Source organism: Thalia democratica, chromosome 5 (genome assembly GCF_965202585.1).
Source record: "Thalia democratica chromosome 5, ktThaDemo2.hap1.1, whole genome shotgun sequence".
Classification (NCBI taxonomy): domain Eukaryota; kingdom Metazoa; phylum Chordata; class Thaliacea; order Salpida; family Salpidae; genus Thalia; species Thalia democratica.
In genome coordinates this window covers 65,245,120-65,264,271 of record NC_139169.1, presented here as the reverse complement: position 1 = coordinate 65,264,271, position 19,152 = coordinate 65,245,120, and the positions used below count along the sequence as shown (strand labels likewise).

Sequence of the window (19,152 nt, the reverse complement as noted above, 5' to 3'; positions counted from 1 at the left end):
TTGTATATATACAGTATTTGTTAATATATTTAAAATATTAATTTACTTTTTATTAATGTATCGTAAGATACTTGCTTAAATCACAAACAACATTACTTTGTTTTGTATGTTTTTCAAAGATGTTTAGTCATATTTGTAACATATCATTAATCAAGCTCACTCAATATTCAGATTATATAAATAAAATAATTTTTTAAAGTCCATGTGAGATAGGGTGGTAAAATTTTGTTAAGAATACATCGAGCTCTACTAAAAATACATTGTTATAAAAACTTTACGTATGACATTGTTTGAAATTGCAGTATCTCTAAGTTTTGTTTAACTATCCTATTAAGATTTATGTGTGCAACAATAATTTTTGTTTTATGTAGTTAATGCCTACATATAAAAACAAAAATTATACGTTATTGTTGTGTATTTTATGTTTAATATATTATAATCGACACTTAATACAACAAATTCTATTACTTTAATGCAAGTTTTAAATTTTCATGAAACCCAACTACTTCAGGCTGTATAACAATTATAAAAAAGAAATAAAGTTTAATATGGATGGAGATTTGATTAAGAAGTTAGAAAATCTTTCAATCGAATAAAACGTAACTGAAGATAGTTTTTCCGTGAGATTACACAGTAATATAGATTCTGATGATGAAAAATTGAAAAGTAAGTCACACAAATTTTGATAAATAGTTAACTATTTTCTAACTGTTCAAAATATAGTTTATCGTTTGCTAACAAAAGATCCTAGTGAAATAACTTCACTGGATTATAAATAAAAACAAATATTACAGTTATCTTTCTTTATTGTACTAACATATATTTCTGTGTGTTAACAAATCAACACACTTCAACTGGGTTCTACAAAAAATAATTACTGTAATGAAAGAATAGAAGCATAGTTTAAGTGGGTGTATACATGTTTTTCATTAAAATAAAACAATTTCTACAGATAATAGTTAATAATAGATAAAATAGTTAATATTAAATCCGACTGTTATAAAACTATATAATACTTGTAATTATTAAGTCTAAAACAAGTAAAGTAAACTAAAATACACAACAAAACAACATATCATAGTATAAACATATATAATATACATGTTACATCGAGTTTCTGTGACTTTTATTGTCTTCGCCGTTGTTAAGTCTTATTAAGTTTAATTGATTCACTAACTAATGGTTGATGTTTTATTTTTGTTTAAAATAGATTACAAACATAAAAAATAAATTAACAAACTTTGCAATACAAATTAAACAGTTGAAATAACCTCATTTATATTGTGACGTAGTTATTAGATGTAATGAATGTGTTTCGTTCGTTTATTAACAACAGTAAATTTGAATCCGTTATTCTTTCTATTTAACGTGAGTGCTTTGTTTATATTATGATTTGTTGTTTTGTTGTGTATTTTAGTATACTTTACTTGTTTTAGACTTAATAATTACAAGTGTTATATAGTTTTATAACAGTCGGATTTAATATTAACTATTTTACCTATTATTAATAATTATCTGTAGAAATTATTTTATTTTAATGAAAAACATGTGAAACGTGTATACACCCTCATAATCTATGTTTCTATTCTTTCATTACAGTAATTATTTTTTTACAGAACCCAGTTGAAGTGTGTTGGTTCGTTAACACACAGAAACATATGTTGGTACAATAAAGAAATATTACTGTACAATTTGTTTTTATTTATGTCTATTTTCTATTAACTTTCTTCTTATGAAGGTTTTAATCACCAATTACATATTAAAATTAAACAATCTTAAATAAAGTAAACCGATATAAAAAAATTATTTGCCTTGAAATACTTAGAACCAGTTCTTATTAACCGTTATCTATGTATTTCTTATGAAAAAGTTATTTTAAAAGATCATAGTAAAACAAAATTATTTTTCTAGAAAAGACGTATAATGAACGTAAACTATTTTTTACTTGATTAAAATGACACATAAAGAGTTTTTTTAATAAATTGTAAACTCTAGTAGTTTTAGAGTAAATTTTAAATTTGTAGTCTAAAAGTTTTACTTTAATTTTCAGCTAACAACAACATAAAGTCAACATTAGCTCCAAACACTCGACTAGTACTTGCTCCAGTTCATACAGAATCACTTCTAGTAAGAAAACAAAAGAAGTCTGTCCAGTACTTATACCGTGAACTTCATAAAGGTTCTTTTTATTTTCTTTCTTATAAAGTTTAAATACTAGTAAAAAGTAAATGTTAAATATTAAATAGTGGTAATTTTAGATCTTCCAAAAGATTTAGCACTTTCGGTTACATTTTTAGTTCAAAGAGTCTGGCAACAGTTTAAAAAAAAATCGTCATTTTTAAACAAAATATTTACACAGATGGACCGAACGTGATTGAATCACACGTGATGAACAACCGTCGCAGAAGACATGAGCTGAGACAACGCAATATGCCAATGTCCTGGGAAATCGCTGAGAGTTGCTTCTTCGCCGGAGAGATGCACGGATACAGATCGTCCGCGTCGGAGTGGTTGTACAAGGACGCCAGGGAGAAGAACAAACTGGTGTGGTGCGAAATCGAGTCTCAGATCAAGCACGAGGTGTTCGGTATGCCCACCGAGAAGGAACGGAACACTGGGAAGCTTTTTGTTTCCCAGCCTATTGAAAGTACGTTTTTGCACATTTTGAACATACTGTAGGATAAGTTAAGTCTGTTAAGGGCCATAAAAGTAATTTTAAAATTAAACTTTTGGTACGAGTTACTGTTACTAATTTACACGGTCAAAAATTAAATATTATACTACTAAATCCTCTTGTACAAATTTCTACAAGACTTGGCATTATATAAAAATGTTTACAACAGAAGATGCGCGGGTCTTAATGAAGAGTGCTTGGCCCTACCACTACGAAGATGGCATTACAAATTGGGTTTTGTGGTTCGGTAATGTGAATGCAAGCGCCGAAGAAATCAAGAGATGGATAGAACAATACGGTGAACTGGAAGATTTCGATTTGATTGTTTATGAGAACGTACAATATGTTAAAACAGTTCCGGGTATCAAGCATTTCCAAATACTGGCGAGAAAAACTGCGCAAGGGCAGAGAAAAATTTACTTCCATTGCGACAATAAAGAAAATTGCTACACTCATACTAACGAGTTTGAAAAATAAAATAATATGTTGTCTAACTTTTTCAATAGTAATTGTTTGGAATAAATTAGTTACAATTAAAACATGTTTGACTTATCTTTTAAACAAAATAGTAATGATAGCAATTTAATCTTTAAATACTTTGAAAAAAAAAATGAATAAACTGTTTATAATAATAATTTTTAATTTTTCGTACTAAAAAAACTCTATATAAAATTAACAACTAACAATATTAATATTAAGAAAATAATTGTATTCATTTTATTTGAAGTAGTACTATTTATACAGCCTTTTTAACAAAACAAATCCATAGTCGAATTTATTTTTCTTAGCCTTAAGTATTTTTATTATAATATTAACATACTCTAAAGATTTTATAGATTTTTTTCAATTTTTATTTATGTTTTTTTTTCTTTTAAATTTCCCTTTAATCACTAAATAATGTTTTTTGTATTCTACTATGATATAATAAGCTTTAAAATAATACAAATGTTACAGTAATATGTATTGTTTATTGTTTTATATATCTTTTTGTACTAAATTCGTTTATATATTAAAAAATTAATATAAATTTTATTTATGCATCGTAAGATACTTGCCTATTATCACAAACTTGTACAACTTTGTTTTGTATATTATTTATGAATGATTAGTTATAGTTTTTACTGATCTTTAATAAAACTTACTCATTATTCATTATAGATAAATAAAACTATTTTCTAAATTCTATGCGAGACAAAATGGTAAAATATTGTCAATGAAATTTTAAGTTTTACTACAAATAAATTGTATGTGAAATATGTTTAACGAATTTTTGTATAGAATTGCAGTATTTCAAAGTTTTGTTTAATTAATCTATTAACTATCATTTATGTGTCCAACATTAATTAATGAGAAAATAGTGAACGTTATTGTTGTAAATTAAGGTGAATACATTTTATGTTCAACATATTCCAAATCGTAATGTTGTACTCCAAATTTTATCACTTTGATGTAAATTTTTATTTTCATTAAACCCAACTATTTCAGGCTGTATAACATTTACTAAAATGAAGTGTAATATGTATATTAAAAATAATTTATAAATTGACGTTTTACCAGTGAAATATATTAAAATAGTTTAATATTATATAACTGTTCAAAATATAATTTTAATTATTTTCTAACAAAAGATCCTAGTAAAATAACTTCACTGGAATATAAATAAAAACAAATTATACAGTAATCTTCCTTTATTCCACCATTATATGTTTCTGTGTGTCAACGAATTAACACACTTCAACTGGGTTGTTAATAGGAAAGATAACTCTACCTAATTAATAGGAAGTTATCTTTCCTATTAACAACCCAGTTGAAGTGTGTTGATTCGTTGACACACAGAAACATATGTTGGTAGAATAAAGGAAGATTACTGTATAATTTGTTTTTATTAATATTATATATATATTTTTTTTTAATACTTTTTACTTTTAGGTCTGTTAAATTTTATTTTATAAAAGTAAATTTAGTCAAAAAAATCCCAGTAGGAATTTTTTAATAAAATAGTGATTAAAATTAGAAAATTATTAAGGTTTATACATAAAGTTTATGCTTATATAAAATTTTGTTGATTAAATTTAAATTCCCGGGCAAGTCGTTAAACTGTATCCAAGTACGATCGATATCCGAAAGCCTTTCGGCGAAAGGTTTTTTGTAAACCAAATCCGAAAACTAAATATTTTGAGCGCTTTTTTGTCGTTCAATAAATAACAGTTGAAAATCTTCATAAACTTTTTTATAGTTATAGAAAAGTATCTTTTGAAATTTTTATACTTTATTAACAAGAAAATATTTTACTCGTTTTAATTAAATCAAACGAGATCATCAGTTATTAAAATCTGTAACTTTTTAATATAAACATGCAAGGAGACATTAGGCGAGTCTTGAAACACAACTGAAAATTATGTGTTAAGAAAACAAAATAAAACTTGCAGTTTAAAGCTATAATTTAGGAAAATTATAGTATTACCAGGTTATTTTATGTTAAAGTTAGCAACATGTAGAAATTAAAAACTGTTATTAATTTCAAAACTTAAACATACATATATATTAAATTATTTATTAGGAAAATGCGCTTTTAAAAATTTCAGAACATACGTTTCATAAAGACAAAAAAGATTGTTTTTAATCTTCAGCTGGTTCAATTCAAAATAAAAAGCTTTTTGGTAAAAAAAGATGTAAAAGTTATACAAAAAAAAACAAAAAAAAATGTGACGTAAGAATTGAATATTGTACATTAAAAATATTCGGTGCAAAAATTGATCATCTATCTAACTAAACAAGCAACTAAAATTCGCAAAAACCACAGTTAAGTGACTATAAAATACTTCAAAATATATTGTAGTTTAGAAGGAGCTTTGTCATATGTTGACAAGACGATATGAATTCACTCTGCTTATTTAAACAGCCTTCCTTTATCACCGCATACACAACGGTTGTTGATTCTTTTAAGCATAGCCTACAATCAGGATTATTACCATCTGCTATTGGCTATGCTTTTTTTATCTCCTCCCAAGTTATGATCTATGCTTAAAATATTAATTATCTTATAACACTTATATAAATATTAAATAAACATACATACAATTAGCAGGCTTGTAAAACTTGTAAACAGCAAAAAAAAAAAAAACACGCGAAACCAAAACACTAGACTGAATAACTGATTTTATTAATAAAAATCTCATCTATCGTAATGTGAAGTAATTATAAGTTAGGCTTATAAAATCTAATAACACTATAAATTTGAAACTTTGAAAATGGTTACTTTTGTTGGTTTTACTATTTGCTTGTACAAGTTAAATAGTAATGTAATGTAAAGTTAAATTTGAAATTTTCTTAATTTTTATAATAAAGCTTTTTAAAACGAACATATTAACTCTTTCCTTTTGTTTTATGAAGTTTTCCCGTCAGCGTTCACTATTCCCATTTTGTCGTAGGTACAGTTCATGCGAATTCTCTGCGGATGCCTTATTTCTTTAATGTGACGTAAAATGTTCCAGTTAATGTTGTAATCAGTATTATTGTTGTTTAATTTCCAAACATATATCGGTTCGGTGCCGTTATCCTTGTGGATTTTCAAATCTTAAATATGGCCATACTATTTATATATAAATAAGGTAATGAAGTAATATAATATAAATTTTTTTCTATAGACTTAATTCAACTGATGATCTCGTTTGATTAAATTCAAATGAGTGAAACATTTATTGTAAAAATAATTTTTTTAATTTAAACTGATCATTGTGCTTTTTATTAAGTTGAGAACTTGAAGTGTGATCTATAAAGTAATAAGTATACAGTATACCAAAATAAGGTATAAACAATTAAGTTTAAAGTTTTAAATAACACATTTTTTTTTTTAAATTTAAGACATATAGAAAACAGTTAAAATTATTAAATACTTAAAACTAGTTAATTAAAAAACTAGCAAGTTAATAAATTAAAGGCATTAAATAATATTTTTTTATCAATGCTTAAAAAATAAAATAGTCTTACACTTTTTAAGGACGAGGAATTTTTTTGCCTTAATTTCTTGAAATCATTAGCATAAGTCTTTGCTCTAAGGTGTTCGAAACCTGTTTATTAATTCATTGTTTAGTGCATCAACAACAGACTTATTTAAAATTGATATTTATAAATTAAATATTATACCTCATTGTTTATTTTTTAAAGATGTTTTGCAAGTGCTATAAATTTTTTTTAAATAGTTAATCTAGTATATAAGATATGAAATTTATGACAAGATGTAATTTTTGATTTATTGCTAACCGAAGTTTATGTTTATTGATTTAATCAGCATATACTTAAAAGTTTTTTAAAACCAGTGCTCAAAATATTTTTACATCTCTGTAATTAAAGCCCCTGGTTTGATAATTTAACATTTTGCATTGCTCAAAAAAGCACAATTGCTACCAAGCCAAAAAGCGCATGTTTGACTTATTCCAGTGCAACAGCAATCATTCTTATTGTAAAGGTCAAAAATGCAACACAAACTGAAACTCTTAGCTGTGCTTTTCACACTGGCATTTCAGTGTTATGGCAGTGACCATGTGATTTATGAACGTTGCCCCAGAGGCAAATACCACAAGGTTGACCCAAGCCCACAGCCTGATCTGGTGCAGGTATGAATGAGTGTTTTTGGTGATGTTAAATTGTATAAATTATTTATTAGTGGTACTAACAGTTTGTTTGAAGCTGGGAAATGCTTTTACAAACATATTTCAAGACTTCATCAAAACTTGATTCAAATTCTTATTATAAAGCAAACATATACTGATTATTGTAACTATCTTTTGGTAACTAAATTTTGTGTGCTGTTATTTTAGTCTAGTTTTAAAATATTTTTTCAATGAAACCAAAATAACATATTTTTTATATAATTATTATAAATACTTCATTCAGAGGACAGTCTGGTTCAAAACCAGAACCTTGTTTTTGACAAAATTATTGCACATGTAGATTTGAAAACTTGTTTATTTTATTGAAGACCTAAATACAAGCTTTTTTTAAATTTTAAGTCAATTTATATTGTAATTATGATGTCATATCAAAAAACTCAAATCTAAAAAAATCCAAGTAATAGTTTTTTATGGATCAATTAAAATAAAGATGCTGTTTTGTTAAGGTCTTCAATAATACATATACAAATTTTTATTGCTATATGTGAAGTAAGTTTGTCAAATATAATAATCTAAGCTAAAAACAAAAAGAAAGTGTATTACTACTGTATGGAATGACATTGTGAATTAATAAAAAAAATTTAAGATGTTCTAACAAGTTTTTAAAACTAAATGTGCTGTAGTTTTGCTAAAAATAGGTTTATATTCAAAACAGCACTCTAGCTGTCCTTTGATAATAAGTGTGTATTAAGCTGTTAATGTTTTTAGGCAATAAGGCACTATCTAAATTTAAAACAACATTTTTTTAATATTAATTATATCAAAATTACACTCATTAGTAGCTAAATAGTATTTTGTTTTTAATTAAACATTTTATTTTAAATCATATTTTGATTGAAATATTTCACTATATTGATGTGTGTGCACTGTGCAGTAAAACCTTATAAATGATTCTATAATTTGAAGTCTACATTTTAATGTATGTACTGAATATTTTTTATGTACTAAAAATCAGTTTCTTAAATACTACTTCAAAAAACTTAAACTTATTGCTATAGTTTAAAAACTGTTTTAATATTTTTCAACAAGCTTTAATTATAATGTTCAAATGTATATTAAATCAAAAAAAAAAAAAACTCCAATAATCTCATTCATGTGTTTAGATATATTTTAGTAAAAATAAAGTCATACAACTGAATTTTGGTTAAATAATCAAAAAATAATTGACGCATAATTTCACAGTGTGCCCACTTCAGAAGCAAGGCTTGTTGCACCAATGACTCAGTGGCAAGCATAGAGAATGACATTCAGCCTTCGTACAACTTCAACTTTTCCCACTGCGGCAAGCCGCTGTCTGCTGAGTGCAAAAACTACTTCACCCAGAACAACTGCTTCTATGAGTGCTCACCCAACGCTTGGCCCTGGATAACCCCGGTGAGTTGAAGTATATATGATTTATTAATTTTTAGTTGAATGTGGTTTGTCTTGGAACTTTTGTAAGATTACTTTTGGAAGAAGTATACTATGCACTAGAAAAAATTATTTTAAGAATATATTTATCTATCATCTAGTATATTTTATAAAATTATTTTCAGAGCAGAGTGAGATATGTAACATAAAATTTAAAGTCACCTTAAAGTTCTGGTTTTTGATTCTAATTATTTACTGTAAGTAGATACTTATGATAAATATTCAACTTGTTATGTTTATTTTAAAATTATACAACATATAAAAAAAAGCTTAAGTCAGTTTTTATTAATTATGTTTAATTTATGGTCAAAATTTTATGGTTTAAATTGCTTAAATTAGGATGCCACATTGAATTTGATTTCTTACTTAAAAAAAATTAATTTGTAGAAGAGAGATTGTTTGATATCCCTGAAAAATGCAAAAGTTTTTCAAAGTTATATGAACTGATCAAAAAACTGATCAATGTTTTAATAAATTATTCATTGATCACTAAAACTTATAAATCTATATACTTTTTCTCAATAAATTTTTGAACTAAAGTTTGTTACCACTGCTTTGTTAAAACTGAGTTTTCTACAAAAGTTAAACACATATGGTATTTTATTTGTTTATTCTATGGACACCCATTGTCTTTAATAATAAAATTGAATTTTGTTTTTTGAAAAAAAAAGTTAATATTTATTTATTGTATAGTACCAAGTAAGTTTGTTTTTCCACCAACAATTTAAACTAATGTTGTAATTATATTCTATAGTATTTCTTTAAACAAATGATGAAAAGTTAACTGAATTTTATAGATAGTTGTAAAATAAACAAGATAAATTATTTGACAATATATTTGATAAAATATTTGGCTAAATGGCATAAAGAATATGCCTTAAAATATATAATAGTATCTATATAAAAATTATTTATATAATTTTTACAGCTCTATTAATAGGCTAGCTATGTTAAGTTTACAAGTAAAATAATCTAAAGTAAACAAAGTAAAAATATTATGTAAAATACAACAAATAATTTATGCATTAAAAATGAGTAACATTTTGTAAAGTATGGTTAAAAGTATTTTATATAAAACATATAAATAAAACCTTTTTTATAAATAGAATTAAACATCATAAAATTGTTTTTTTATTATTTTATTACTACTTTTCAGATTTTGTATTTTAAAAGTTAGCTCAAATTATGCCAACAATTTTTTTGACAAACATCATTGCAGGTTTTGAGATTTGTTTAATTTTTAGGAGTAATGTATTGATAGTGTTGTTTTTTTAACACAAAGGTTCTAAACTTTAAACAATAAAAAGTAATGTTTTTCTTCACTTGTAGCAAGAACTTTGCATAATATTCTTATACTAAATAAAACATGTAAAAATTTATAACTTAATACTTTTATTGAATTTAAATTATTTCAAAAACTTAATATTTTTTAAATGTACATAAAAATTAAACAGGAAGTTTTTAGTTAAAAAACTTGTATAAACTCATAAAAATTCAAATCTGTATAATTCTACTCATATGTTTATTTAAGGGTCAGCAGCATTTTATTTTAATTGATATTCCAAATATTTCTTGTCATAAGTCAAAAAAACTTTCAAAAAACAAAACAAAGTAGTAATTTTTTTAATCAGTATGATTAGGTAGCAAAAAAAAAACTTGATAAAAAGGGTTAATTTGAATTATACCTATACAAACTTATTTAAAGTACAAAAATATTATACTCTAAAATTTAACTTTAAAAACATTCGCAGATGTTTTGTTTGTAAATTTATGTTTGAGCTTTAAAAATAATTTATAGCACCTGCTTACAAGTACATGGTTACTTTTTTCAATTGCTAGAGAATTTTGAACAACAAAAACAAAAGAGTTATAAATAAAGTTGATTACATTAGAAATATATCACGTTTAACTTCAAAGTTCATTAAAACTCACTTGAACTAACCTATAAAATACACCCACTACTATTTAATATTTCAGCTAAACTAGAACTCTACAGTTCATTACTTGCTAAAACAGCATAGTTTTTTGATTATTTTATTAAAAATAAAAAACTGATTAAATTGGCCACTTTGAAAATTTTATATTTAAACATTTATTTTTTTTTTTATACCAAGGGTCAGCATGTATTTGGTTGTTACTGGACAAATTTAAATTATAAAAATGTTTGCAAGCTGCAGTAATATTTATAGTTACAAATTGACCTTAAAACTGTTCATAACAGACCCCAGAACAATTTCAGTTTAAAACCTCTCGTCTAATAATAAATATTTTTTACTCTTTACTTCAAACTGCAATTTATGTAATGTAAATTTAATAAAAATTCTCTCACAGACCATATTTTCATGCATATTTTGGACCGCAGATTTACCTTTTATGGGCTCCAAATTGCGGATCCCTGGTATATATGTAGCCATAGGTTTTTTAGCTAACTAGTGGCTCTTATCACTGAAAACAATTTCATATAATTGGTTTGAAAACCTCTCTGCAAAAAAATAAAAACATGTGTCTACTTCAAGAACAACTAGTCTCATGTTTTCATTGATAAAAAGTATTATAAAATTCAAATACAAGTATTCTAACTATACAATAGAAACAACGTTTAAGTACAAAACATTTTTTTTTCAAATCTACTTTTTTGTCAAAACTTATTTGTATTTAGAAAATAAATTTAATTGACATAGCCTTGCTCTGAACATCTTGAGAAAATTTCATAACATCAAAAAATCAGATATTTTTATCACCAATTTCCTTTATTGCCAGGTACCTGGAAAGACGTGGCGCAAGGAGAGGTTCTACGAAGTGCCGCTGTGCCAATCCAACTGTGACGACTGGTTCAACGCGTGCAAGGACGACCTCACCTGCGCTTACACTTGGAACAGCGGCTTTGTGTGGCAGCGGAAAAATAACGGACGGGGAGGCCTCAGTTAGTTTGTTTGTTGAAGTAAATGCAAAACATAAGTTTCGTTAATTGAAAAAAGCTCAACAGTTTGTGCATATTGCTTATTTGTAAATACTAATAAAGGGGAGCAATAATTTGAAGGAAGTTTTAGTAAGATTTAAAAGATTGTTGAAACTATTTAGAATTAAACATCTTAAACTAATTTGTAGTTTATGACTACTTTTTGTTTGTTGTTTTAAACTTATTGTTTTGTTAAAGCTTGCTATTCTGAATTTTATTGGGTATTTAACTTGGTTTAATAAATATTATTATCAAGACACACAAACCTAATAATTGTAGTTTGTAGTTTTTTGTGAGTACTTAAAATATTTTGATAAAGTGTGAGATACTTTAATATTCCAATTAAGGCAAGAAACAACAAGATTTTCAAATAAAAATACTTCAAGTCTAATCTTAGTTAATAAAATTGATTAGAATTTTAAACTGTATTAGTTTTAAAATAATTTTTCAAATTTATACTAGTCATGCAAGTTTTACTTAATAAAAACATACTTTTATTGAATTAAAGTTAATAAAAAATACATAAATATTAATTATTGCAGCTGTTTTGACATACTTTTTATCAAAATTAAAAGAGCCACAAAATGCTAAACTAGTTTTTTTTTCCATAAAATTATTAAATTTTTAACTATTTTAAAAAATTATGATGTTAACTAGTTTTTCGGTTTATTTGTTTATTATTTTTTAATGTGTTAGTACAATAAAAAAAGTTTAAAGTTTAAAATTTTATGTATTTCATCGATTTACAAGGAACTTTTTTAATTATTAGTGTAACAGTAAAGAATTTTAAAAGTATTCATTACTTTTATAATTGTTAAGTTCATTTTTGAAAGTACCTTGTATTTAATTTTTAAAGCAATTTTAATTTGTCTAAGTTTTGTTCATATAACAAAGTTTGTAATCAAGTTTTTAACTTTTATCATATATTTAAAAGTTTATATAATCTATTTAATTTTAATTATTAGCTTGTAAAGTCTAAAGAATAAAAGTATATTTTTATTCACATCATCATTACTATTATTTTTCACCTTGTATATGTAGAATTGCAATTCAAAGAAAAAATGAATGTATTCTTATTTCAAAAACAGCTGAAATTTTGAAAAAATATAAATTACCCAAAGTTTGTTTGTTTAACAATAAGTCATGAAATAAAAGAATCAAAAAAGATTAAACAAACAGTTTGCATAGTACGCTTGCAGCAAAACTTTTTCGAACATGTGTGTTAAATGTAATTACTTATGTCCAAAAGTTTGCATGAGCTTTGTATAATTTCTTAACTACATTCATTATTGACCATAATAGAATATTTTAGTAACTTATAAGACTCAAAGTACATACAACAACAAAAAATATCCAGTAACACAGGTTCTTATTTATTTCAAATGGCTGTTCAAACTGTTAAGTGTATATTTATTTTAAAACTAATATTAATTTAGTTTATACAGTTATCATAGATTTTGTACACATAAAGATTTGTACGTTTAATATTTTATTTTCAATCTTTATGTGTTCACTTTGAGAAATACTACCTTATTGCTTATAATATTTTTGAAATTTTATGGCAGTTTTAGTCTAACGTTAAACTTAAGAAAAAAAAAATTCCAAAAATAAAGCTGATACTCTTATCTCATTAGTTATAAATAAGCTGATTTTATATATACTGTAAACCACTATTATTTTAAGTTTTTAAGCACTTGTCTAGAAATAATGTTTTAATAACCAGACTATCAAAACAAATTTTACTTGCATAAACAAGTTGTCCAGTATTACTAAGAAATATTAAGAATATCCTTGCTAAAGTTGGACAATTTTTGACCATACTCAAGATTGAAGTTTTAAGCTGATTGAACTAACGTTTCTACAATTATTGATATCAAATAGGAAACAGGAGACAGCTAAAATTGTAAAAAAAAACAAATCAAAGTAAACGACAAATAAACAGTTTTTCCCATTGAGCTGTCAAGTTCAACCGCAGCGCGATTCTTGATTAGTTTTTATTTTGTTTGTAAACACTCGTAAATCGATTACCGGGAAGTCCATAGATAGAAGTAACACAATGAACAAGTTGAACTTTTATCAAGTGTGACGTTTTGTGTTTAATTTGCTTTTGTAATTTTTGCATATTGCAATTATTGTTTTATTTCTTTAAATTTATTTGACCAAGTTTTAGCTTTCGTGTATTACCTTTACAAAAAAATATAATTACAAAACTTTTGCAAGCGAAATTGTTTTACCAGACAGTCAATACCACACACCAACAAAGCTTTAGCAACCTTTGCTCAAAACAACTGAAACTCCTAGTTTTTAATTCTCGATCAATTTAAACTCAAACATTCCAACAGCCGACGTATACAACCCGGATTCTATGAGTTGAGCTATGAGTGGAAACTATTTCACTTTAGCTTTATTTGTTCTACAAAAGTGTTTCTTTTTTTTTTAGACAGTTGTTGAATCGACTTACCGAACCCCTTAGCAAAATAGCTTAAAAATTGAAACAGTTGAAAACTCCAAGTGTTACTAATTGTAATCGCAACAGCCAACGTGTGCAAGCCGGGTTCGGAGTGCAGGACGTTCCACGACACGTACAAGACGGCCAGGGACTTCTGCGAGAACGTGTGGGGCCCGAAGGACTACAGGGTGGTGACCGACGACGCGCCGTGCTTGAACTTCGTCGACCAGGAACTCAACACGCTGCCAAAAATCAACGAAAAAGTTTTTTGTTTTTACTTTCCAACCAACTAGAAGTTTCTGTCTGGTGACAAAGTAACGAGCGTTTAATTCGTATTTGCGCGCGCTGCCAAAAGCCAGCTGAAAAGTTTTTTAAGTTTAAAGGTGTTTCTTTAATTAAATTTTGGCAGCGCTTGCGGGTGAACTTTATTCGTTTTGTTTGTTTGAAATTTTTTATTGGTTTTTTAATTCAAGATTTTTACGTAAACCAGTTTGCCCTTGAAGGAACGTTTAATTTGTTTCGTAAGCAAACGTCTTTCTTGAATCTGTGTGAAAAGGTTTCTTAAGTTAAGTCTTTTTAATAGGACAAATTAATTTGCTGATAAGCTTGGTTTTGTAAAATTTTATTTGCTGCAAAATGATAAATTGCAACACAAATTTGACATTTAAGTGCCAACTAACAACACAAAACGCAAATTTGTAGTTTTATTTTATCTAAACAGCTGCACTCAATAAAAATTAAAAACGCATTTTTGTTATTGAGTTTTCTTTTTATTTCAGTAAAGTAATAGATTAAAAAAATAGCAGTACAAGCAAAATAATTTTGTTTTATTTTAAGGTTGCAAATTTTTATGCGAAAAAGAAAGGACTAATTTGCGATTCCGAAGGTAGTTTAATTTATTATTTGAATTAAAATAAAAATAATAAAATATATTTTAAAGCTTTTTGAACAAATGTGTTATTGCTTTGATGTTTATATGATTTGTTATGACTATGTAAATGTTGTTAGCAAAATAACTTTTTTATTATTATATAGAAGCTTTATCTGATAACTTATTGTTTAGCTTTATTAAAATACTACAAAACATTTAAACTTTTTTTTCGGTTTTTATAAAGATAATCAATTTTGTTTATAAATTTGAAGTTAAGTTATTTAAGTAATATTACTAACAACATTTTAATTAAAACTTGAAAAATTTTAAATATTGCAAAAATATCAAGTTTTGAATCATTTAAAAATTAAAGCCATTAAAATTTATTCGAATTTTCGTTATTTTATCTTAATAACTTTTTTATCTATATAAAATTTTTAACTGGAGAAAACGAAACCTACATATCTTCACTAATTTCAAATTTTGAAAGAGTTAAATCAAATTTTTTTCCAAAAAACATTTTTTTTTAGATTTGGAGGAAGCGGTAAAAAAGCTTGGGACGGAAGTCACCATTCTGACGATTTTCCTCGTCATAATAGCCGTGGTAATCACAGTTGGTTGGTAATTTAATATTTGTTAATTATTTGTTTTGGGTTTTCTCACCCCGTGCCAATGAAAGAATTTATTTTCCCAGATTTTTAAATCGCAACAGCAAAAAAGTATTGAAGTCTAAAGTTGACTCGAATATTTATTTTGGTAAATGAAAGCCTTGTTTTGTAAAAGGCACAAGTATTGTTTCTAAATTGTTTTTTGAATCTAAACTGTTAATTATTTATAACTGCCACGCGTTTCAATGATGTACATCAATGTTTTGTGAAAATTATAATTTTTTAACTCAATTCGCTTTATAATAGCTGTCAGAAATTATTACCTCTAAATCACTGATAATTTTTTCCTATTTCGTAGAAATCTAAATTTTGTATTTACGTAAAAGCTTTTCATTTTGTTTTGTTAAGTAATTTACTTCTTATTTTACTTAGGTTTTAAATTAATTTTCGATATTTTTTTTAGTTCCTACTCTCTGATAAATCATAAATTTAGGCTTTGCTAATTTTACATGTAACTTCATTTCATTAAATATAATTCTTTTTTTTTTATAATTAGATTATAAATAAAAGGTTTTAGGTTTTTTTTAGATTTTCTGTTTATTACTTAACTTCGTTTTAAATTAATTTTTCACAATTTCTTTTTGTATTCCCAATTTCTTATATGTCATAAATTAATGATTTGCTAATTTTACATATAACTACATTTCATTAAATGAAATTTATTATTTTTCTATAAAAATAAGGCTTTATTTAGATGTTGCTTCTACGTATTCATAAATGTATCAGTATTAATAAGTTCACTTTAATTTTATTTCTAAGATAAGTTAGTTTGATTTAATTTAAGTGTATCTAAGCAATACTCCAGTACCAAATAAGTAGTAAATTAATAATTATTAAATCGTTTAAATCTATTAACAGTAAGTGCTTAAATTAGTAAAATACTTAGTGTTTATTTGGTAAATAAAAATGTTTTTTTTATTGTTCAAATGTTCAAATTGATAAAAAATGTTCAAAAGTTTTTAATTACGAATGTTTTAGAAAGCCAATTATACATTATTTAAATACTTTGAAATTTGTTACAAACAAAAATTATTTGCAAAACTCAGTTCAGCTTGTAATAAATTAATATTTTTTTTTTTAAAAAGGATTGGATCTTTTTATTATTTTCATTTTGTATTTTTGTCTTCATAAATTTTTATACTATGAACTATTTTGAGAAGAAAATCAGAAACACAGTGTATAAAAACTGAATTAGTAAATACTGGTGTTATAAAAATTAAATTTTTAATCTTTAAATATTACCACATTTTTATTATTTCTTATACTTTTACCAAAATCATAACTAAAATAAGTTTTTTCATAACTGAAAAACTATTTGTGACTTATTGTTTGAAAACTGACTGAGTTTGAACAAAAAGTAAAAAAAAACCTTTAACTTTTCTACATTCCAAAGCAAATATTTCGAAATATTGAATATCAAAGTTTATCAAAGTTGCGGATAGATAACAAAATAAAACTCCTTAAAAATGTTTATCAGATGCTACCATGCTAATTTTAAACAATAGTTGATTAAAATAAAGTCAAGTTGCCCAAAACAGTCGGTAGTTAAAGTGAAAGTGGTATAAAATAACGCAAAGGGGTCAAAAAATATTTTTACTTAAAATTGTAACTTAAAAACTATCTTTACATAACTCGTGCTTATTTAAGTGAAATATTTTTTCAGCTTGTTTCGCTTACTTCCGGTGCAGCGTTCACCCCGGCAACCACCACATGTCCCCTGGCAACCTCCACATCGGTGACCATGGCAACCACGACCACGCTTACACCGCCGCTCATCACCAGGTGGTGTCCTTCGCCGAGGGAGGAAGCGACTCCACCCCTTCGAGCCACGACAGCAAGGTGTCTTTTGTCGACACTTACAGCGACAAGAAACCACTGACCCATGACGCTTAAAGTGAAAAGTCATTCGTCCGTGTAATCACGTGATGACATCCGGGTTACTTTTTTATAGTCGTTTTTCTAGGGTCCTCAAAAAGCTGTTCTGTTTTCTCATTAGTCAGAGTCCAACAGGTATTTTATGCAAACTACAAAATAACTAAAAATCATTGAAAAAATGTGTTTATTTTAAAGAGTATTGCATGTAACTTTAGAACAGATTATTTTTTAAACCCAAGTATAAAACAGACGATTTTTTTTGTATCAAATAAATAGTAGACTTAAGTTTATCTCAAAGACATAACAAATATTTTAAACATAATAAAATTTTTTTTTTTTGAAAGCATAAGCTTTGGACCCCCATGACCTTAAATTTTAGTTAATAACAATTTTCTGTACATTTAAAAGGTTACTTTTTCTGTAATAGTTTTTGTTAACAATTCAAGAATTTTTTTTAGTGTGAAATCAAGAACATTTTTTTTTGCATTTCTTTATATTAGGCTTGTATTTGATACGTTTTATTTGATTTGAAAATATTAGGTTAACAAAGCACACATATGTGTGACTAATTTTGAAATCATGTCTGAAAAGAAGACATTATAAGAAAGTTATTTGCAATAGAAAATAACACTAGTTTAAAACTCAATAAACTTTTTTGAAATAGTTTAAAGTTTAATTAGAAAATTCAATTGTAAAATAATTTTAGCTTATTCTTTCTATGATTACTTTAAAAACATGTTTAGTCGATATTAGTTACAATTGTTTTGCTTAGTTACTCCTTACTTTTTTTTAAAAAATCTGTGTTTTAATAACATTTCACCTACATTTCTACATTACATGTAAAATTGAAATTGCATAAAATTACTAAGTACACAAAACAAATTTGATTGCAAACTTATACTGGTCTGAAAATAAACGAGTACATAATTTGATTGCACATTGTTTTGTTTACTTAAAAAAAATTTTTAGCTAAAAAATACACATAAGTGTTGTTAAATTTGCATGTTTTTTCTCAATCCCACATTTGTTTGAAATTGTCTTTTGATTTATCGATTGTTTGATAATAAGTTGAGTAATTGTAAAAGGTCCGCCTGAAATTTTCTGCCAAAAATAAATGATTAGAAAGAATAGTTTTGTCTGAATGAATAAATCAAGCTGTCAAAAGTAAAAAAGAAAAATAAGGCTTTAAATATAGAAAATTTCAGTAAAAGCTATTATAAATAGCTTATCTAATTTAGTCAGTATGTTTTATTGTATGTAAAATTTATTTGCAGTTTAAAAGAATTACTTTAACTGGAAATTTACACCTATAAATAATTTTATGTTTATCATTAGTTATGAAAGTCTATTGATTTATAATAGAAAAAATTATGACAAATTGTAGACATAAGGAGTGTAAAAGCGTGTCGTTATTAAATTACAGTATTTTTTTTTGCTGCTTCAAATCATGTATACTTTAATTTTGTGTGCCTGTCTTTTCTTTTCTATCGTGATTTTTAGTATTTGGTAGTTCTGTGTGAAAATATATATAATTTAGAATTTTATTCAATAAACTCATATACGTCCATAGTTA

General features: G+C 25.6%; 1 protein-coding gene across 1 annotated transcript; it reads left to right on the top strand.

Annotated features, from left to right (window-relative positions):
• Positions 1-7,110: 7,110 nt before the first annotated feature.
• LOC145835661 (folate receptor gamma-like) lies at positions 7,111-18,924 on the top strand. Its single transcript, XM_082943349.1, has 7 exons — positions 7,111-7,290; positions 8,530-8,721; positions 11,518-11,680; positions 14,253-14,428; positions 15,003-15,051; positions 15,567-15,653; positions 17,368-18,924. Exons 1-7 carry the CDS (start codon positions 7,150-7,152, stop codon positions 17,595-17,597), a joined length of 1,038 nt encoding a protein of 345 aa, XP_082799475.1. The 5' UTR covers positions 7,111-7,149; the 3' UTR covers positions 17,598-18,924.
• Positions 18,925-19,152: the final 228 nt, after the last annotated feature.

Bases quoted from the DNA above. Each gene is read 5' to 3' on its own strand.
- LOC145835661 (XM_082943349.1), top strand. From the start codon at position 7,150: ATGCAACACAAACTGAAACTCTTAGCTGTGCTTTTCACACTGGCATTT. The intron at 11,681-14,252 runs GTTAGTTTGTTT...TAATCGCAACAG, and splicing joins TAACGGACGGGGAGGCCTCA to CCAACGTGTGCAAGCCGGGT. The intron at 15,654-17,367 runs GTTGGTAATTTA...ATATTTTTTCAG, and splicing joins AGCCGTGGTAATCACAGTTG to CTTGTTTCGCTTACTTCCGG.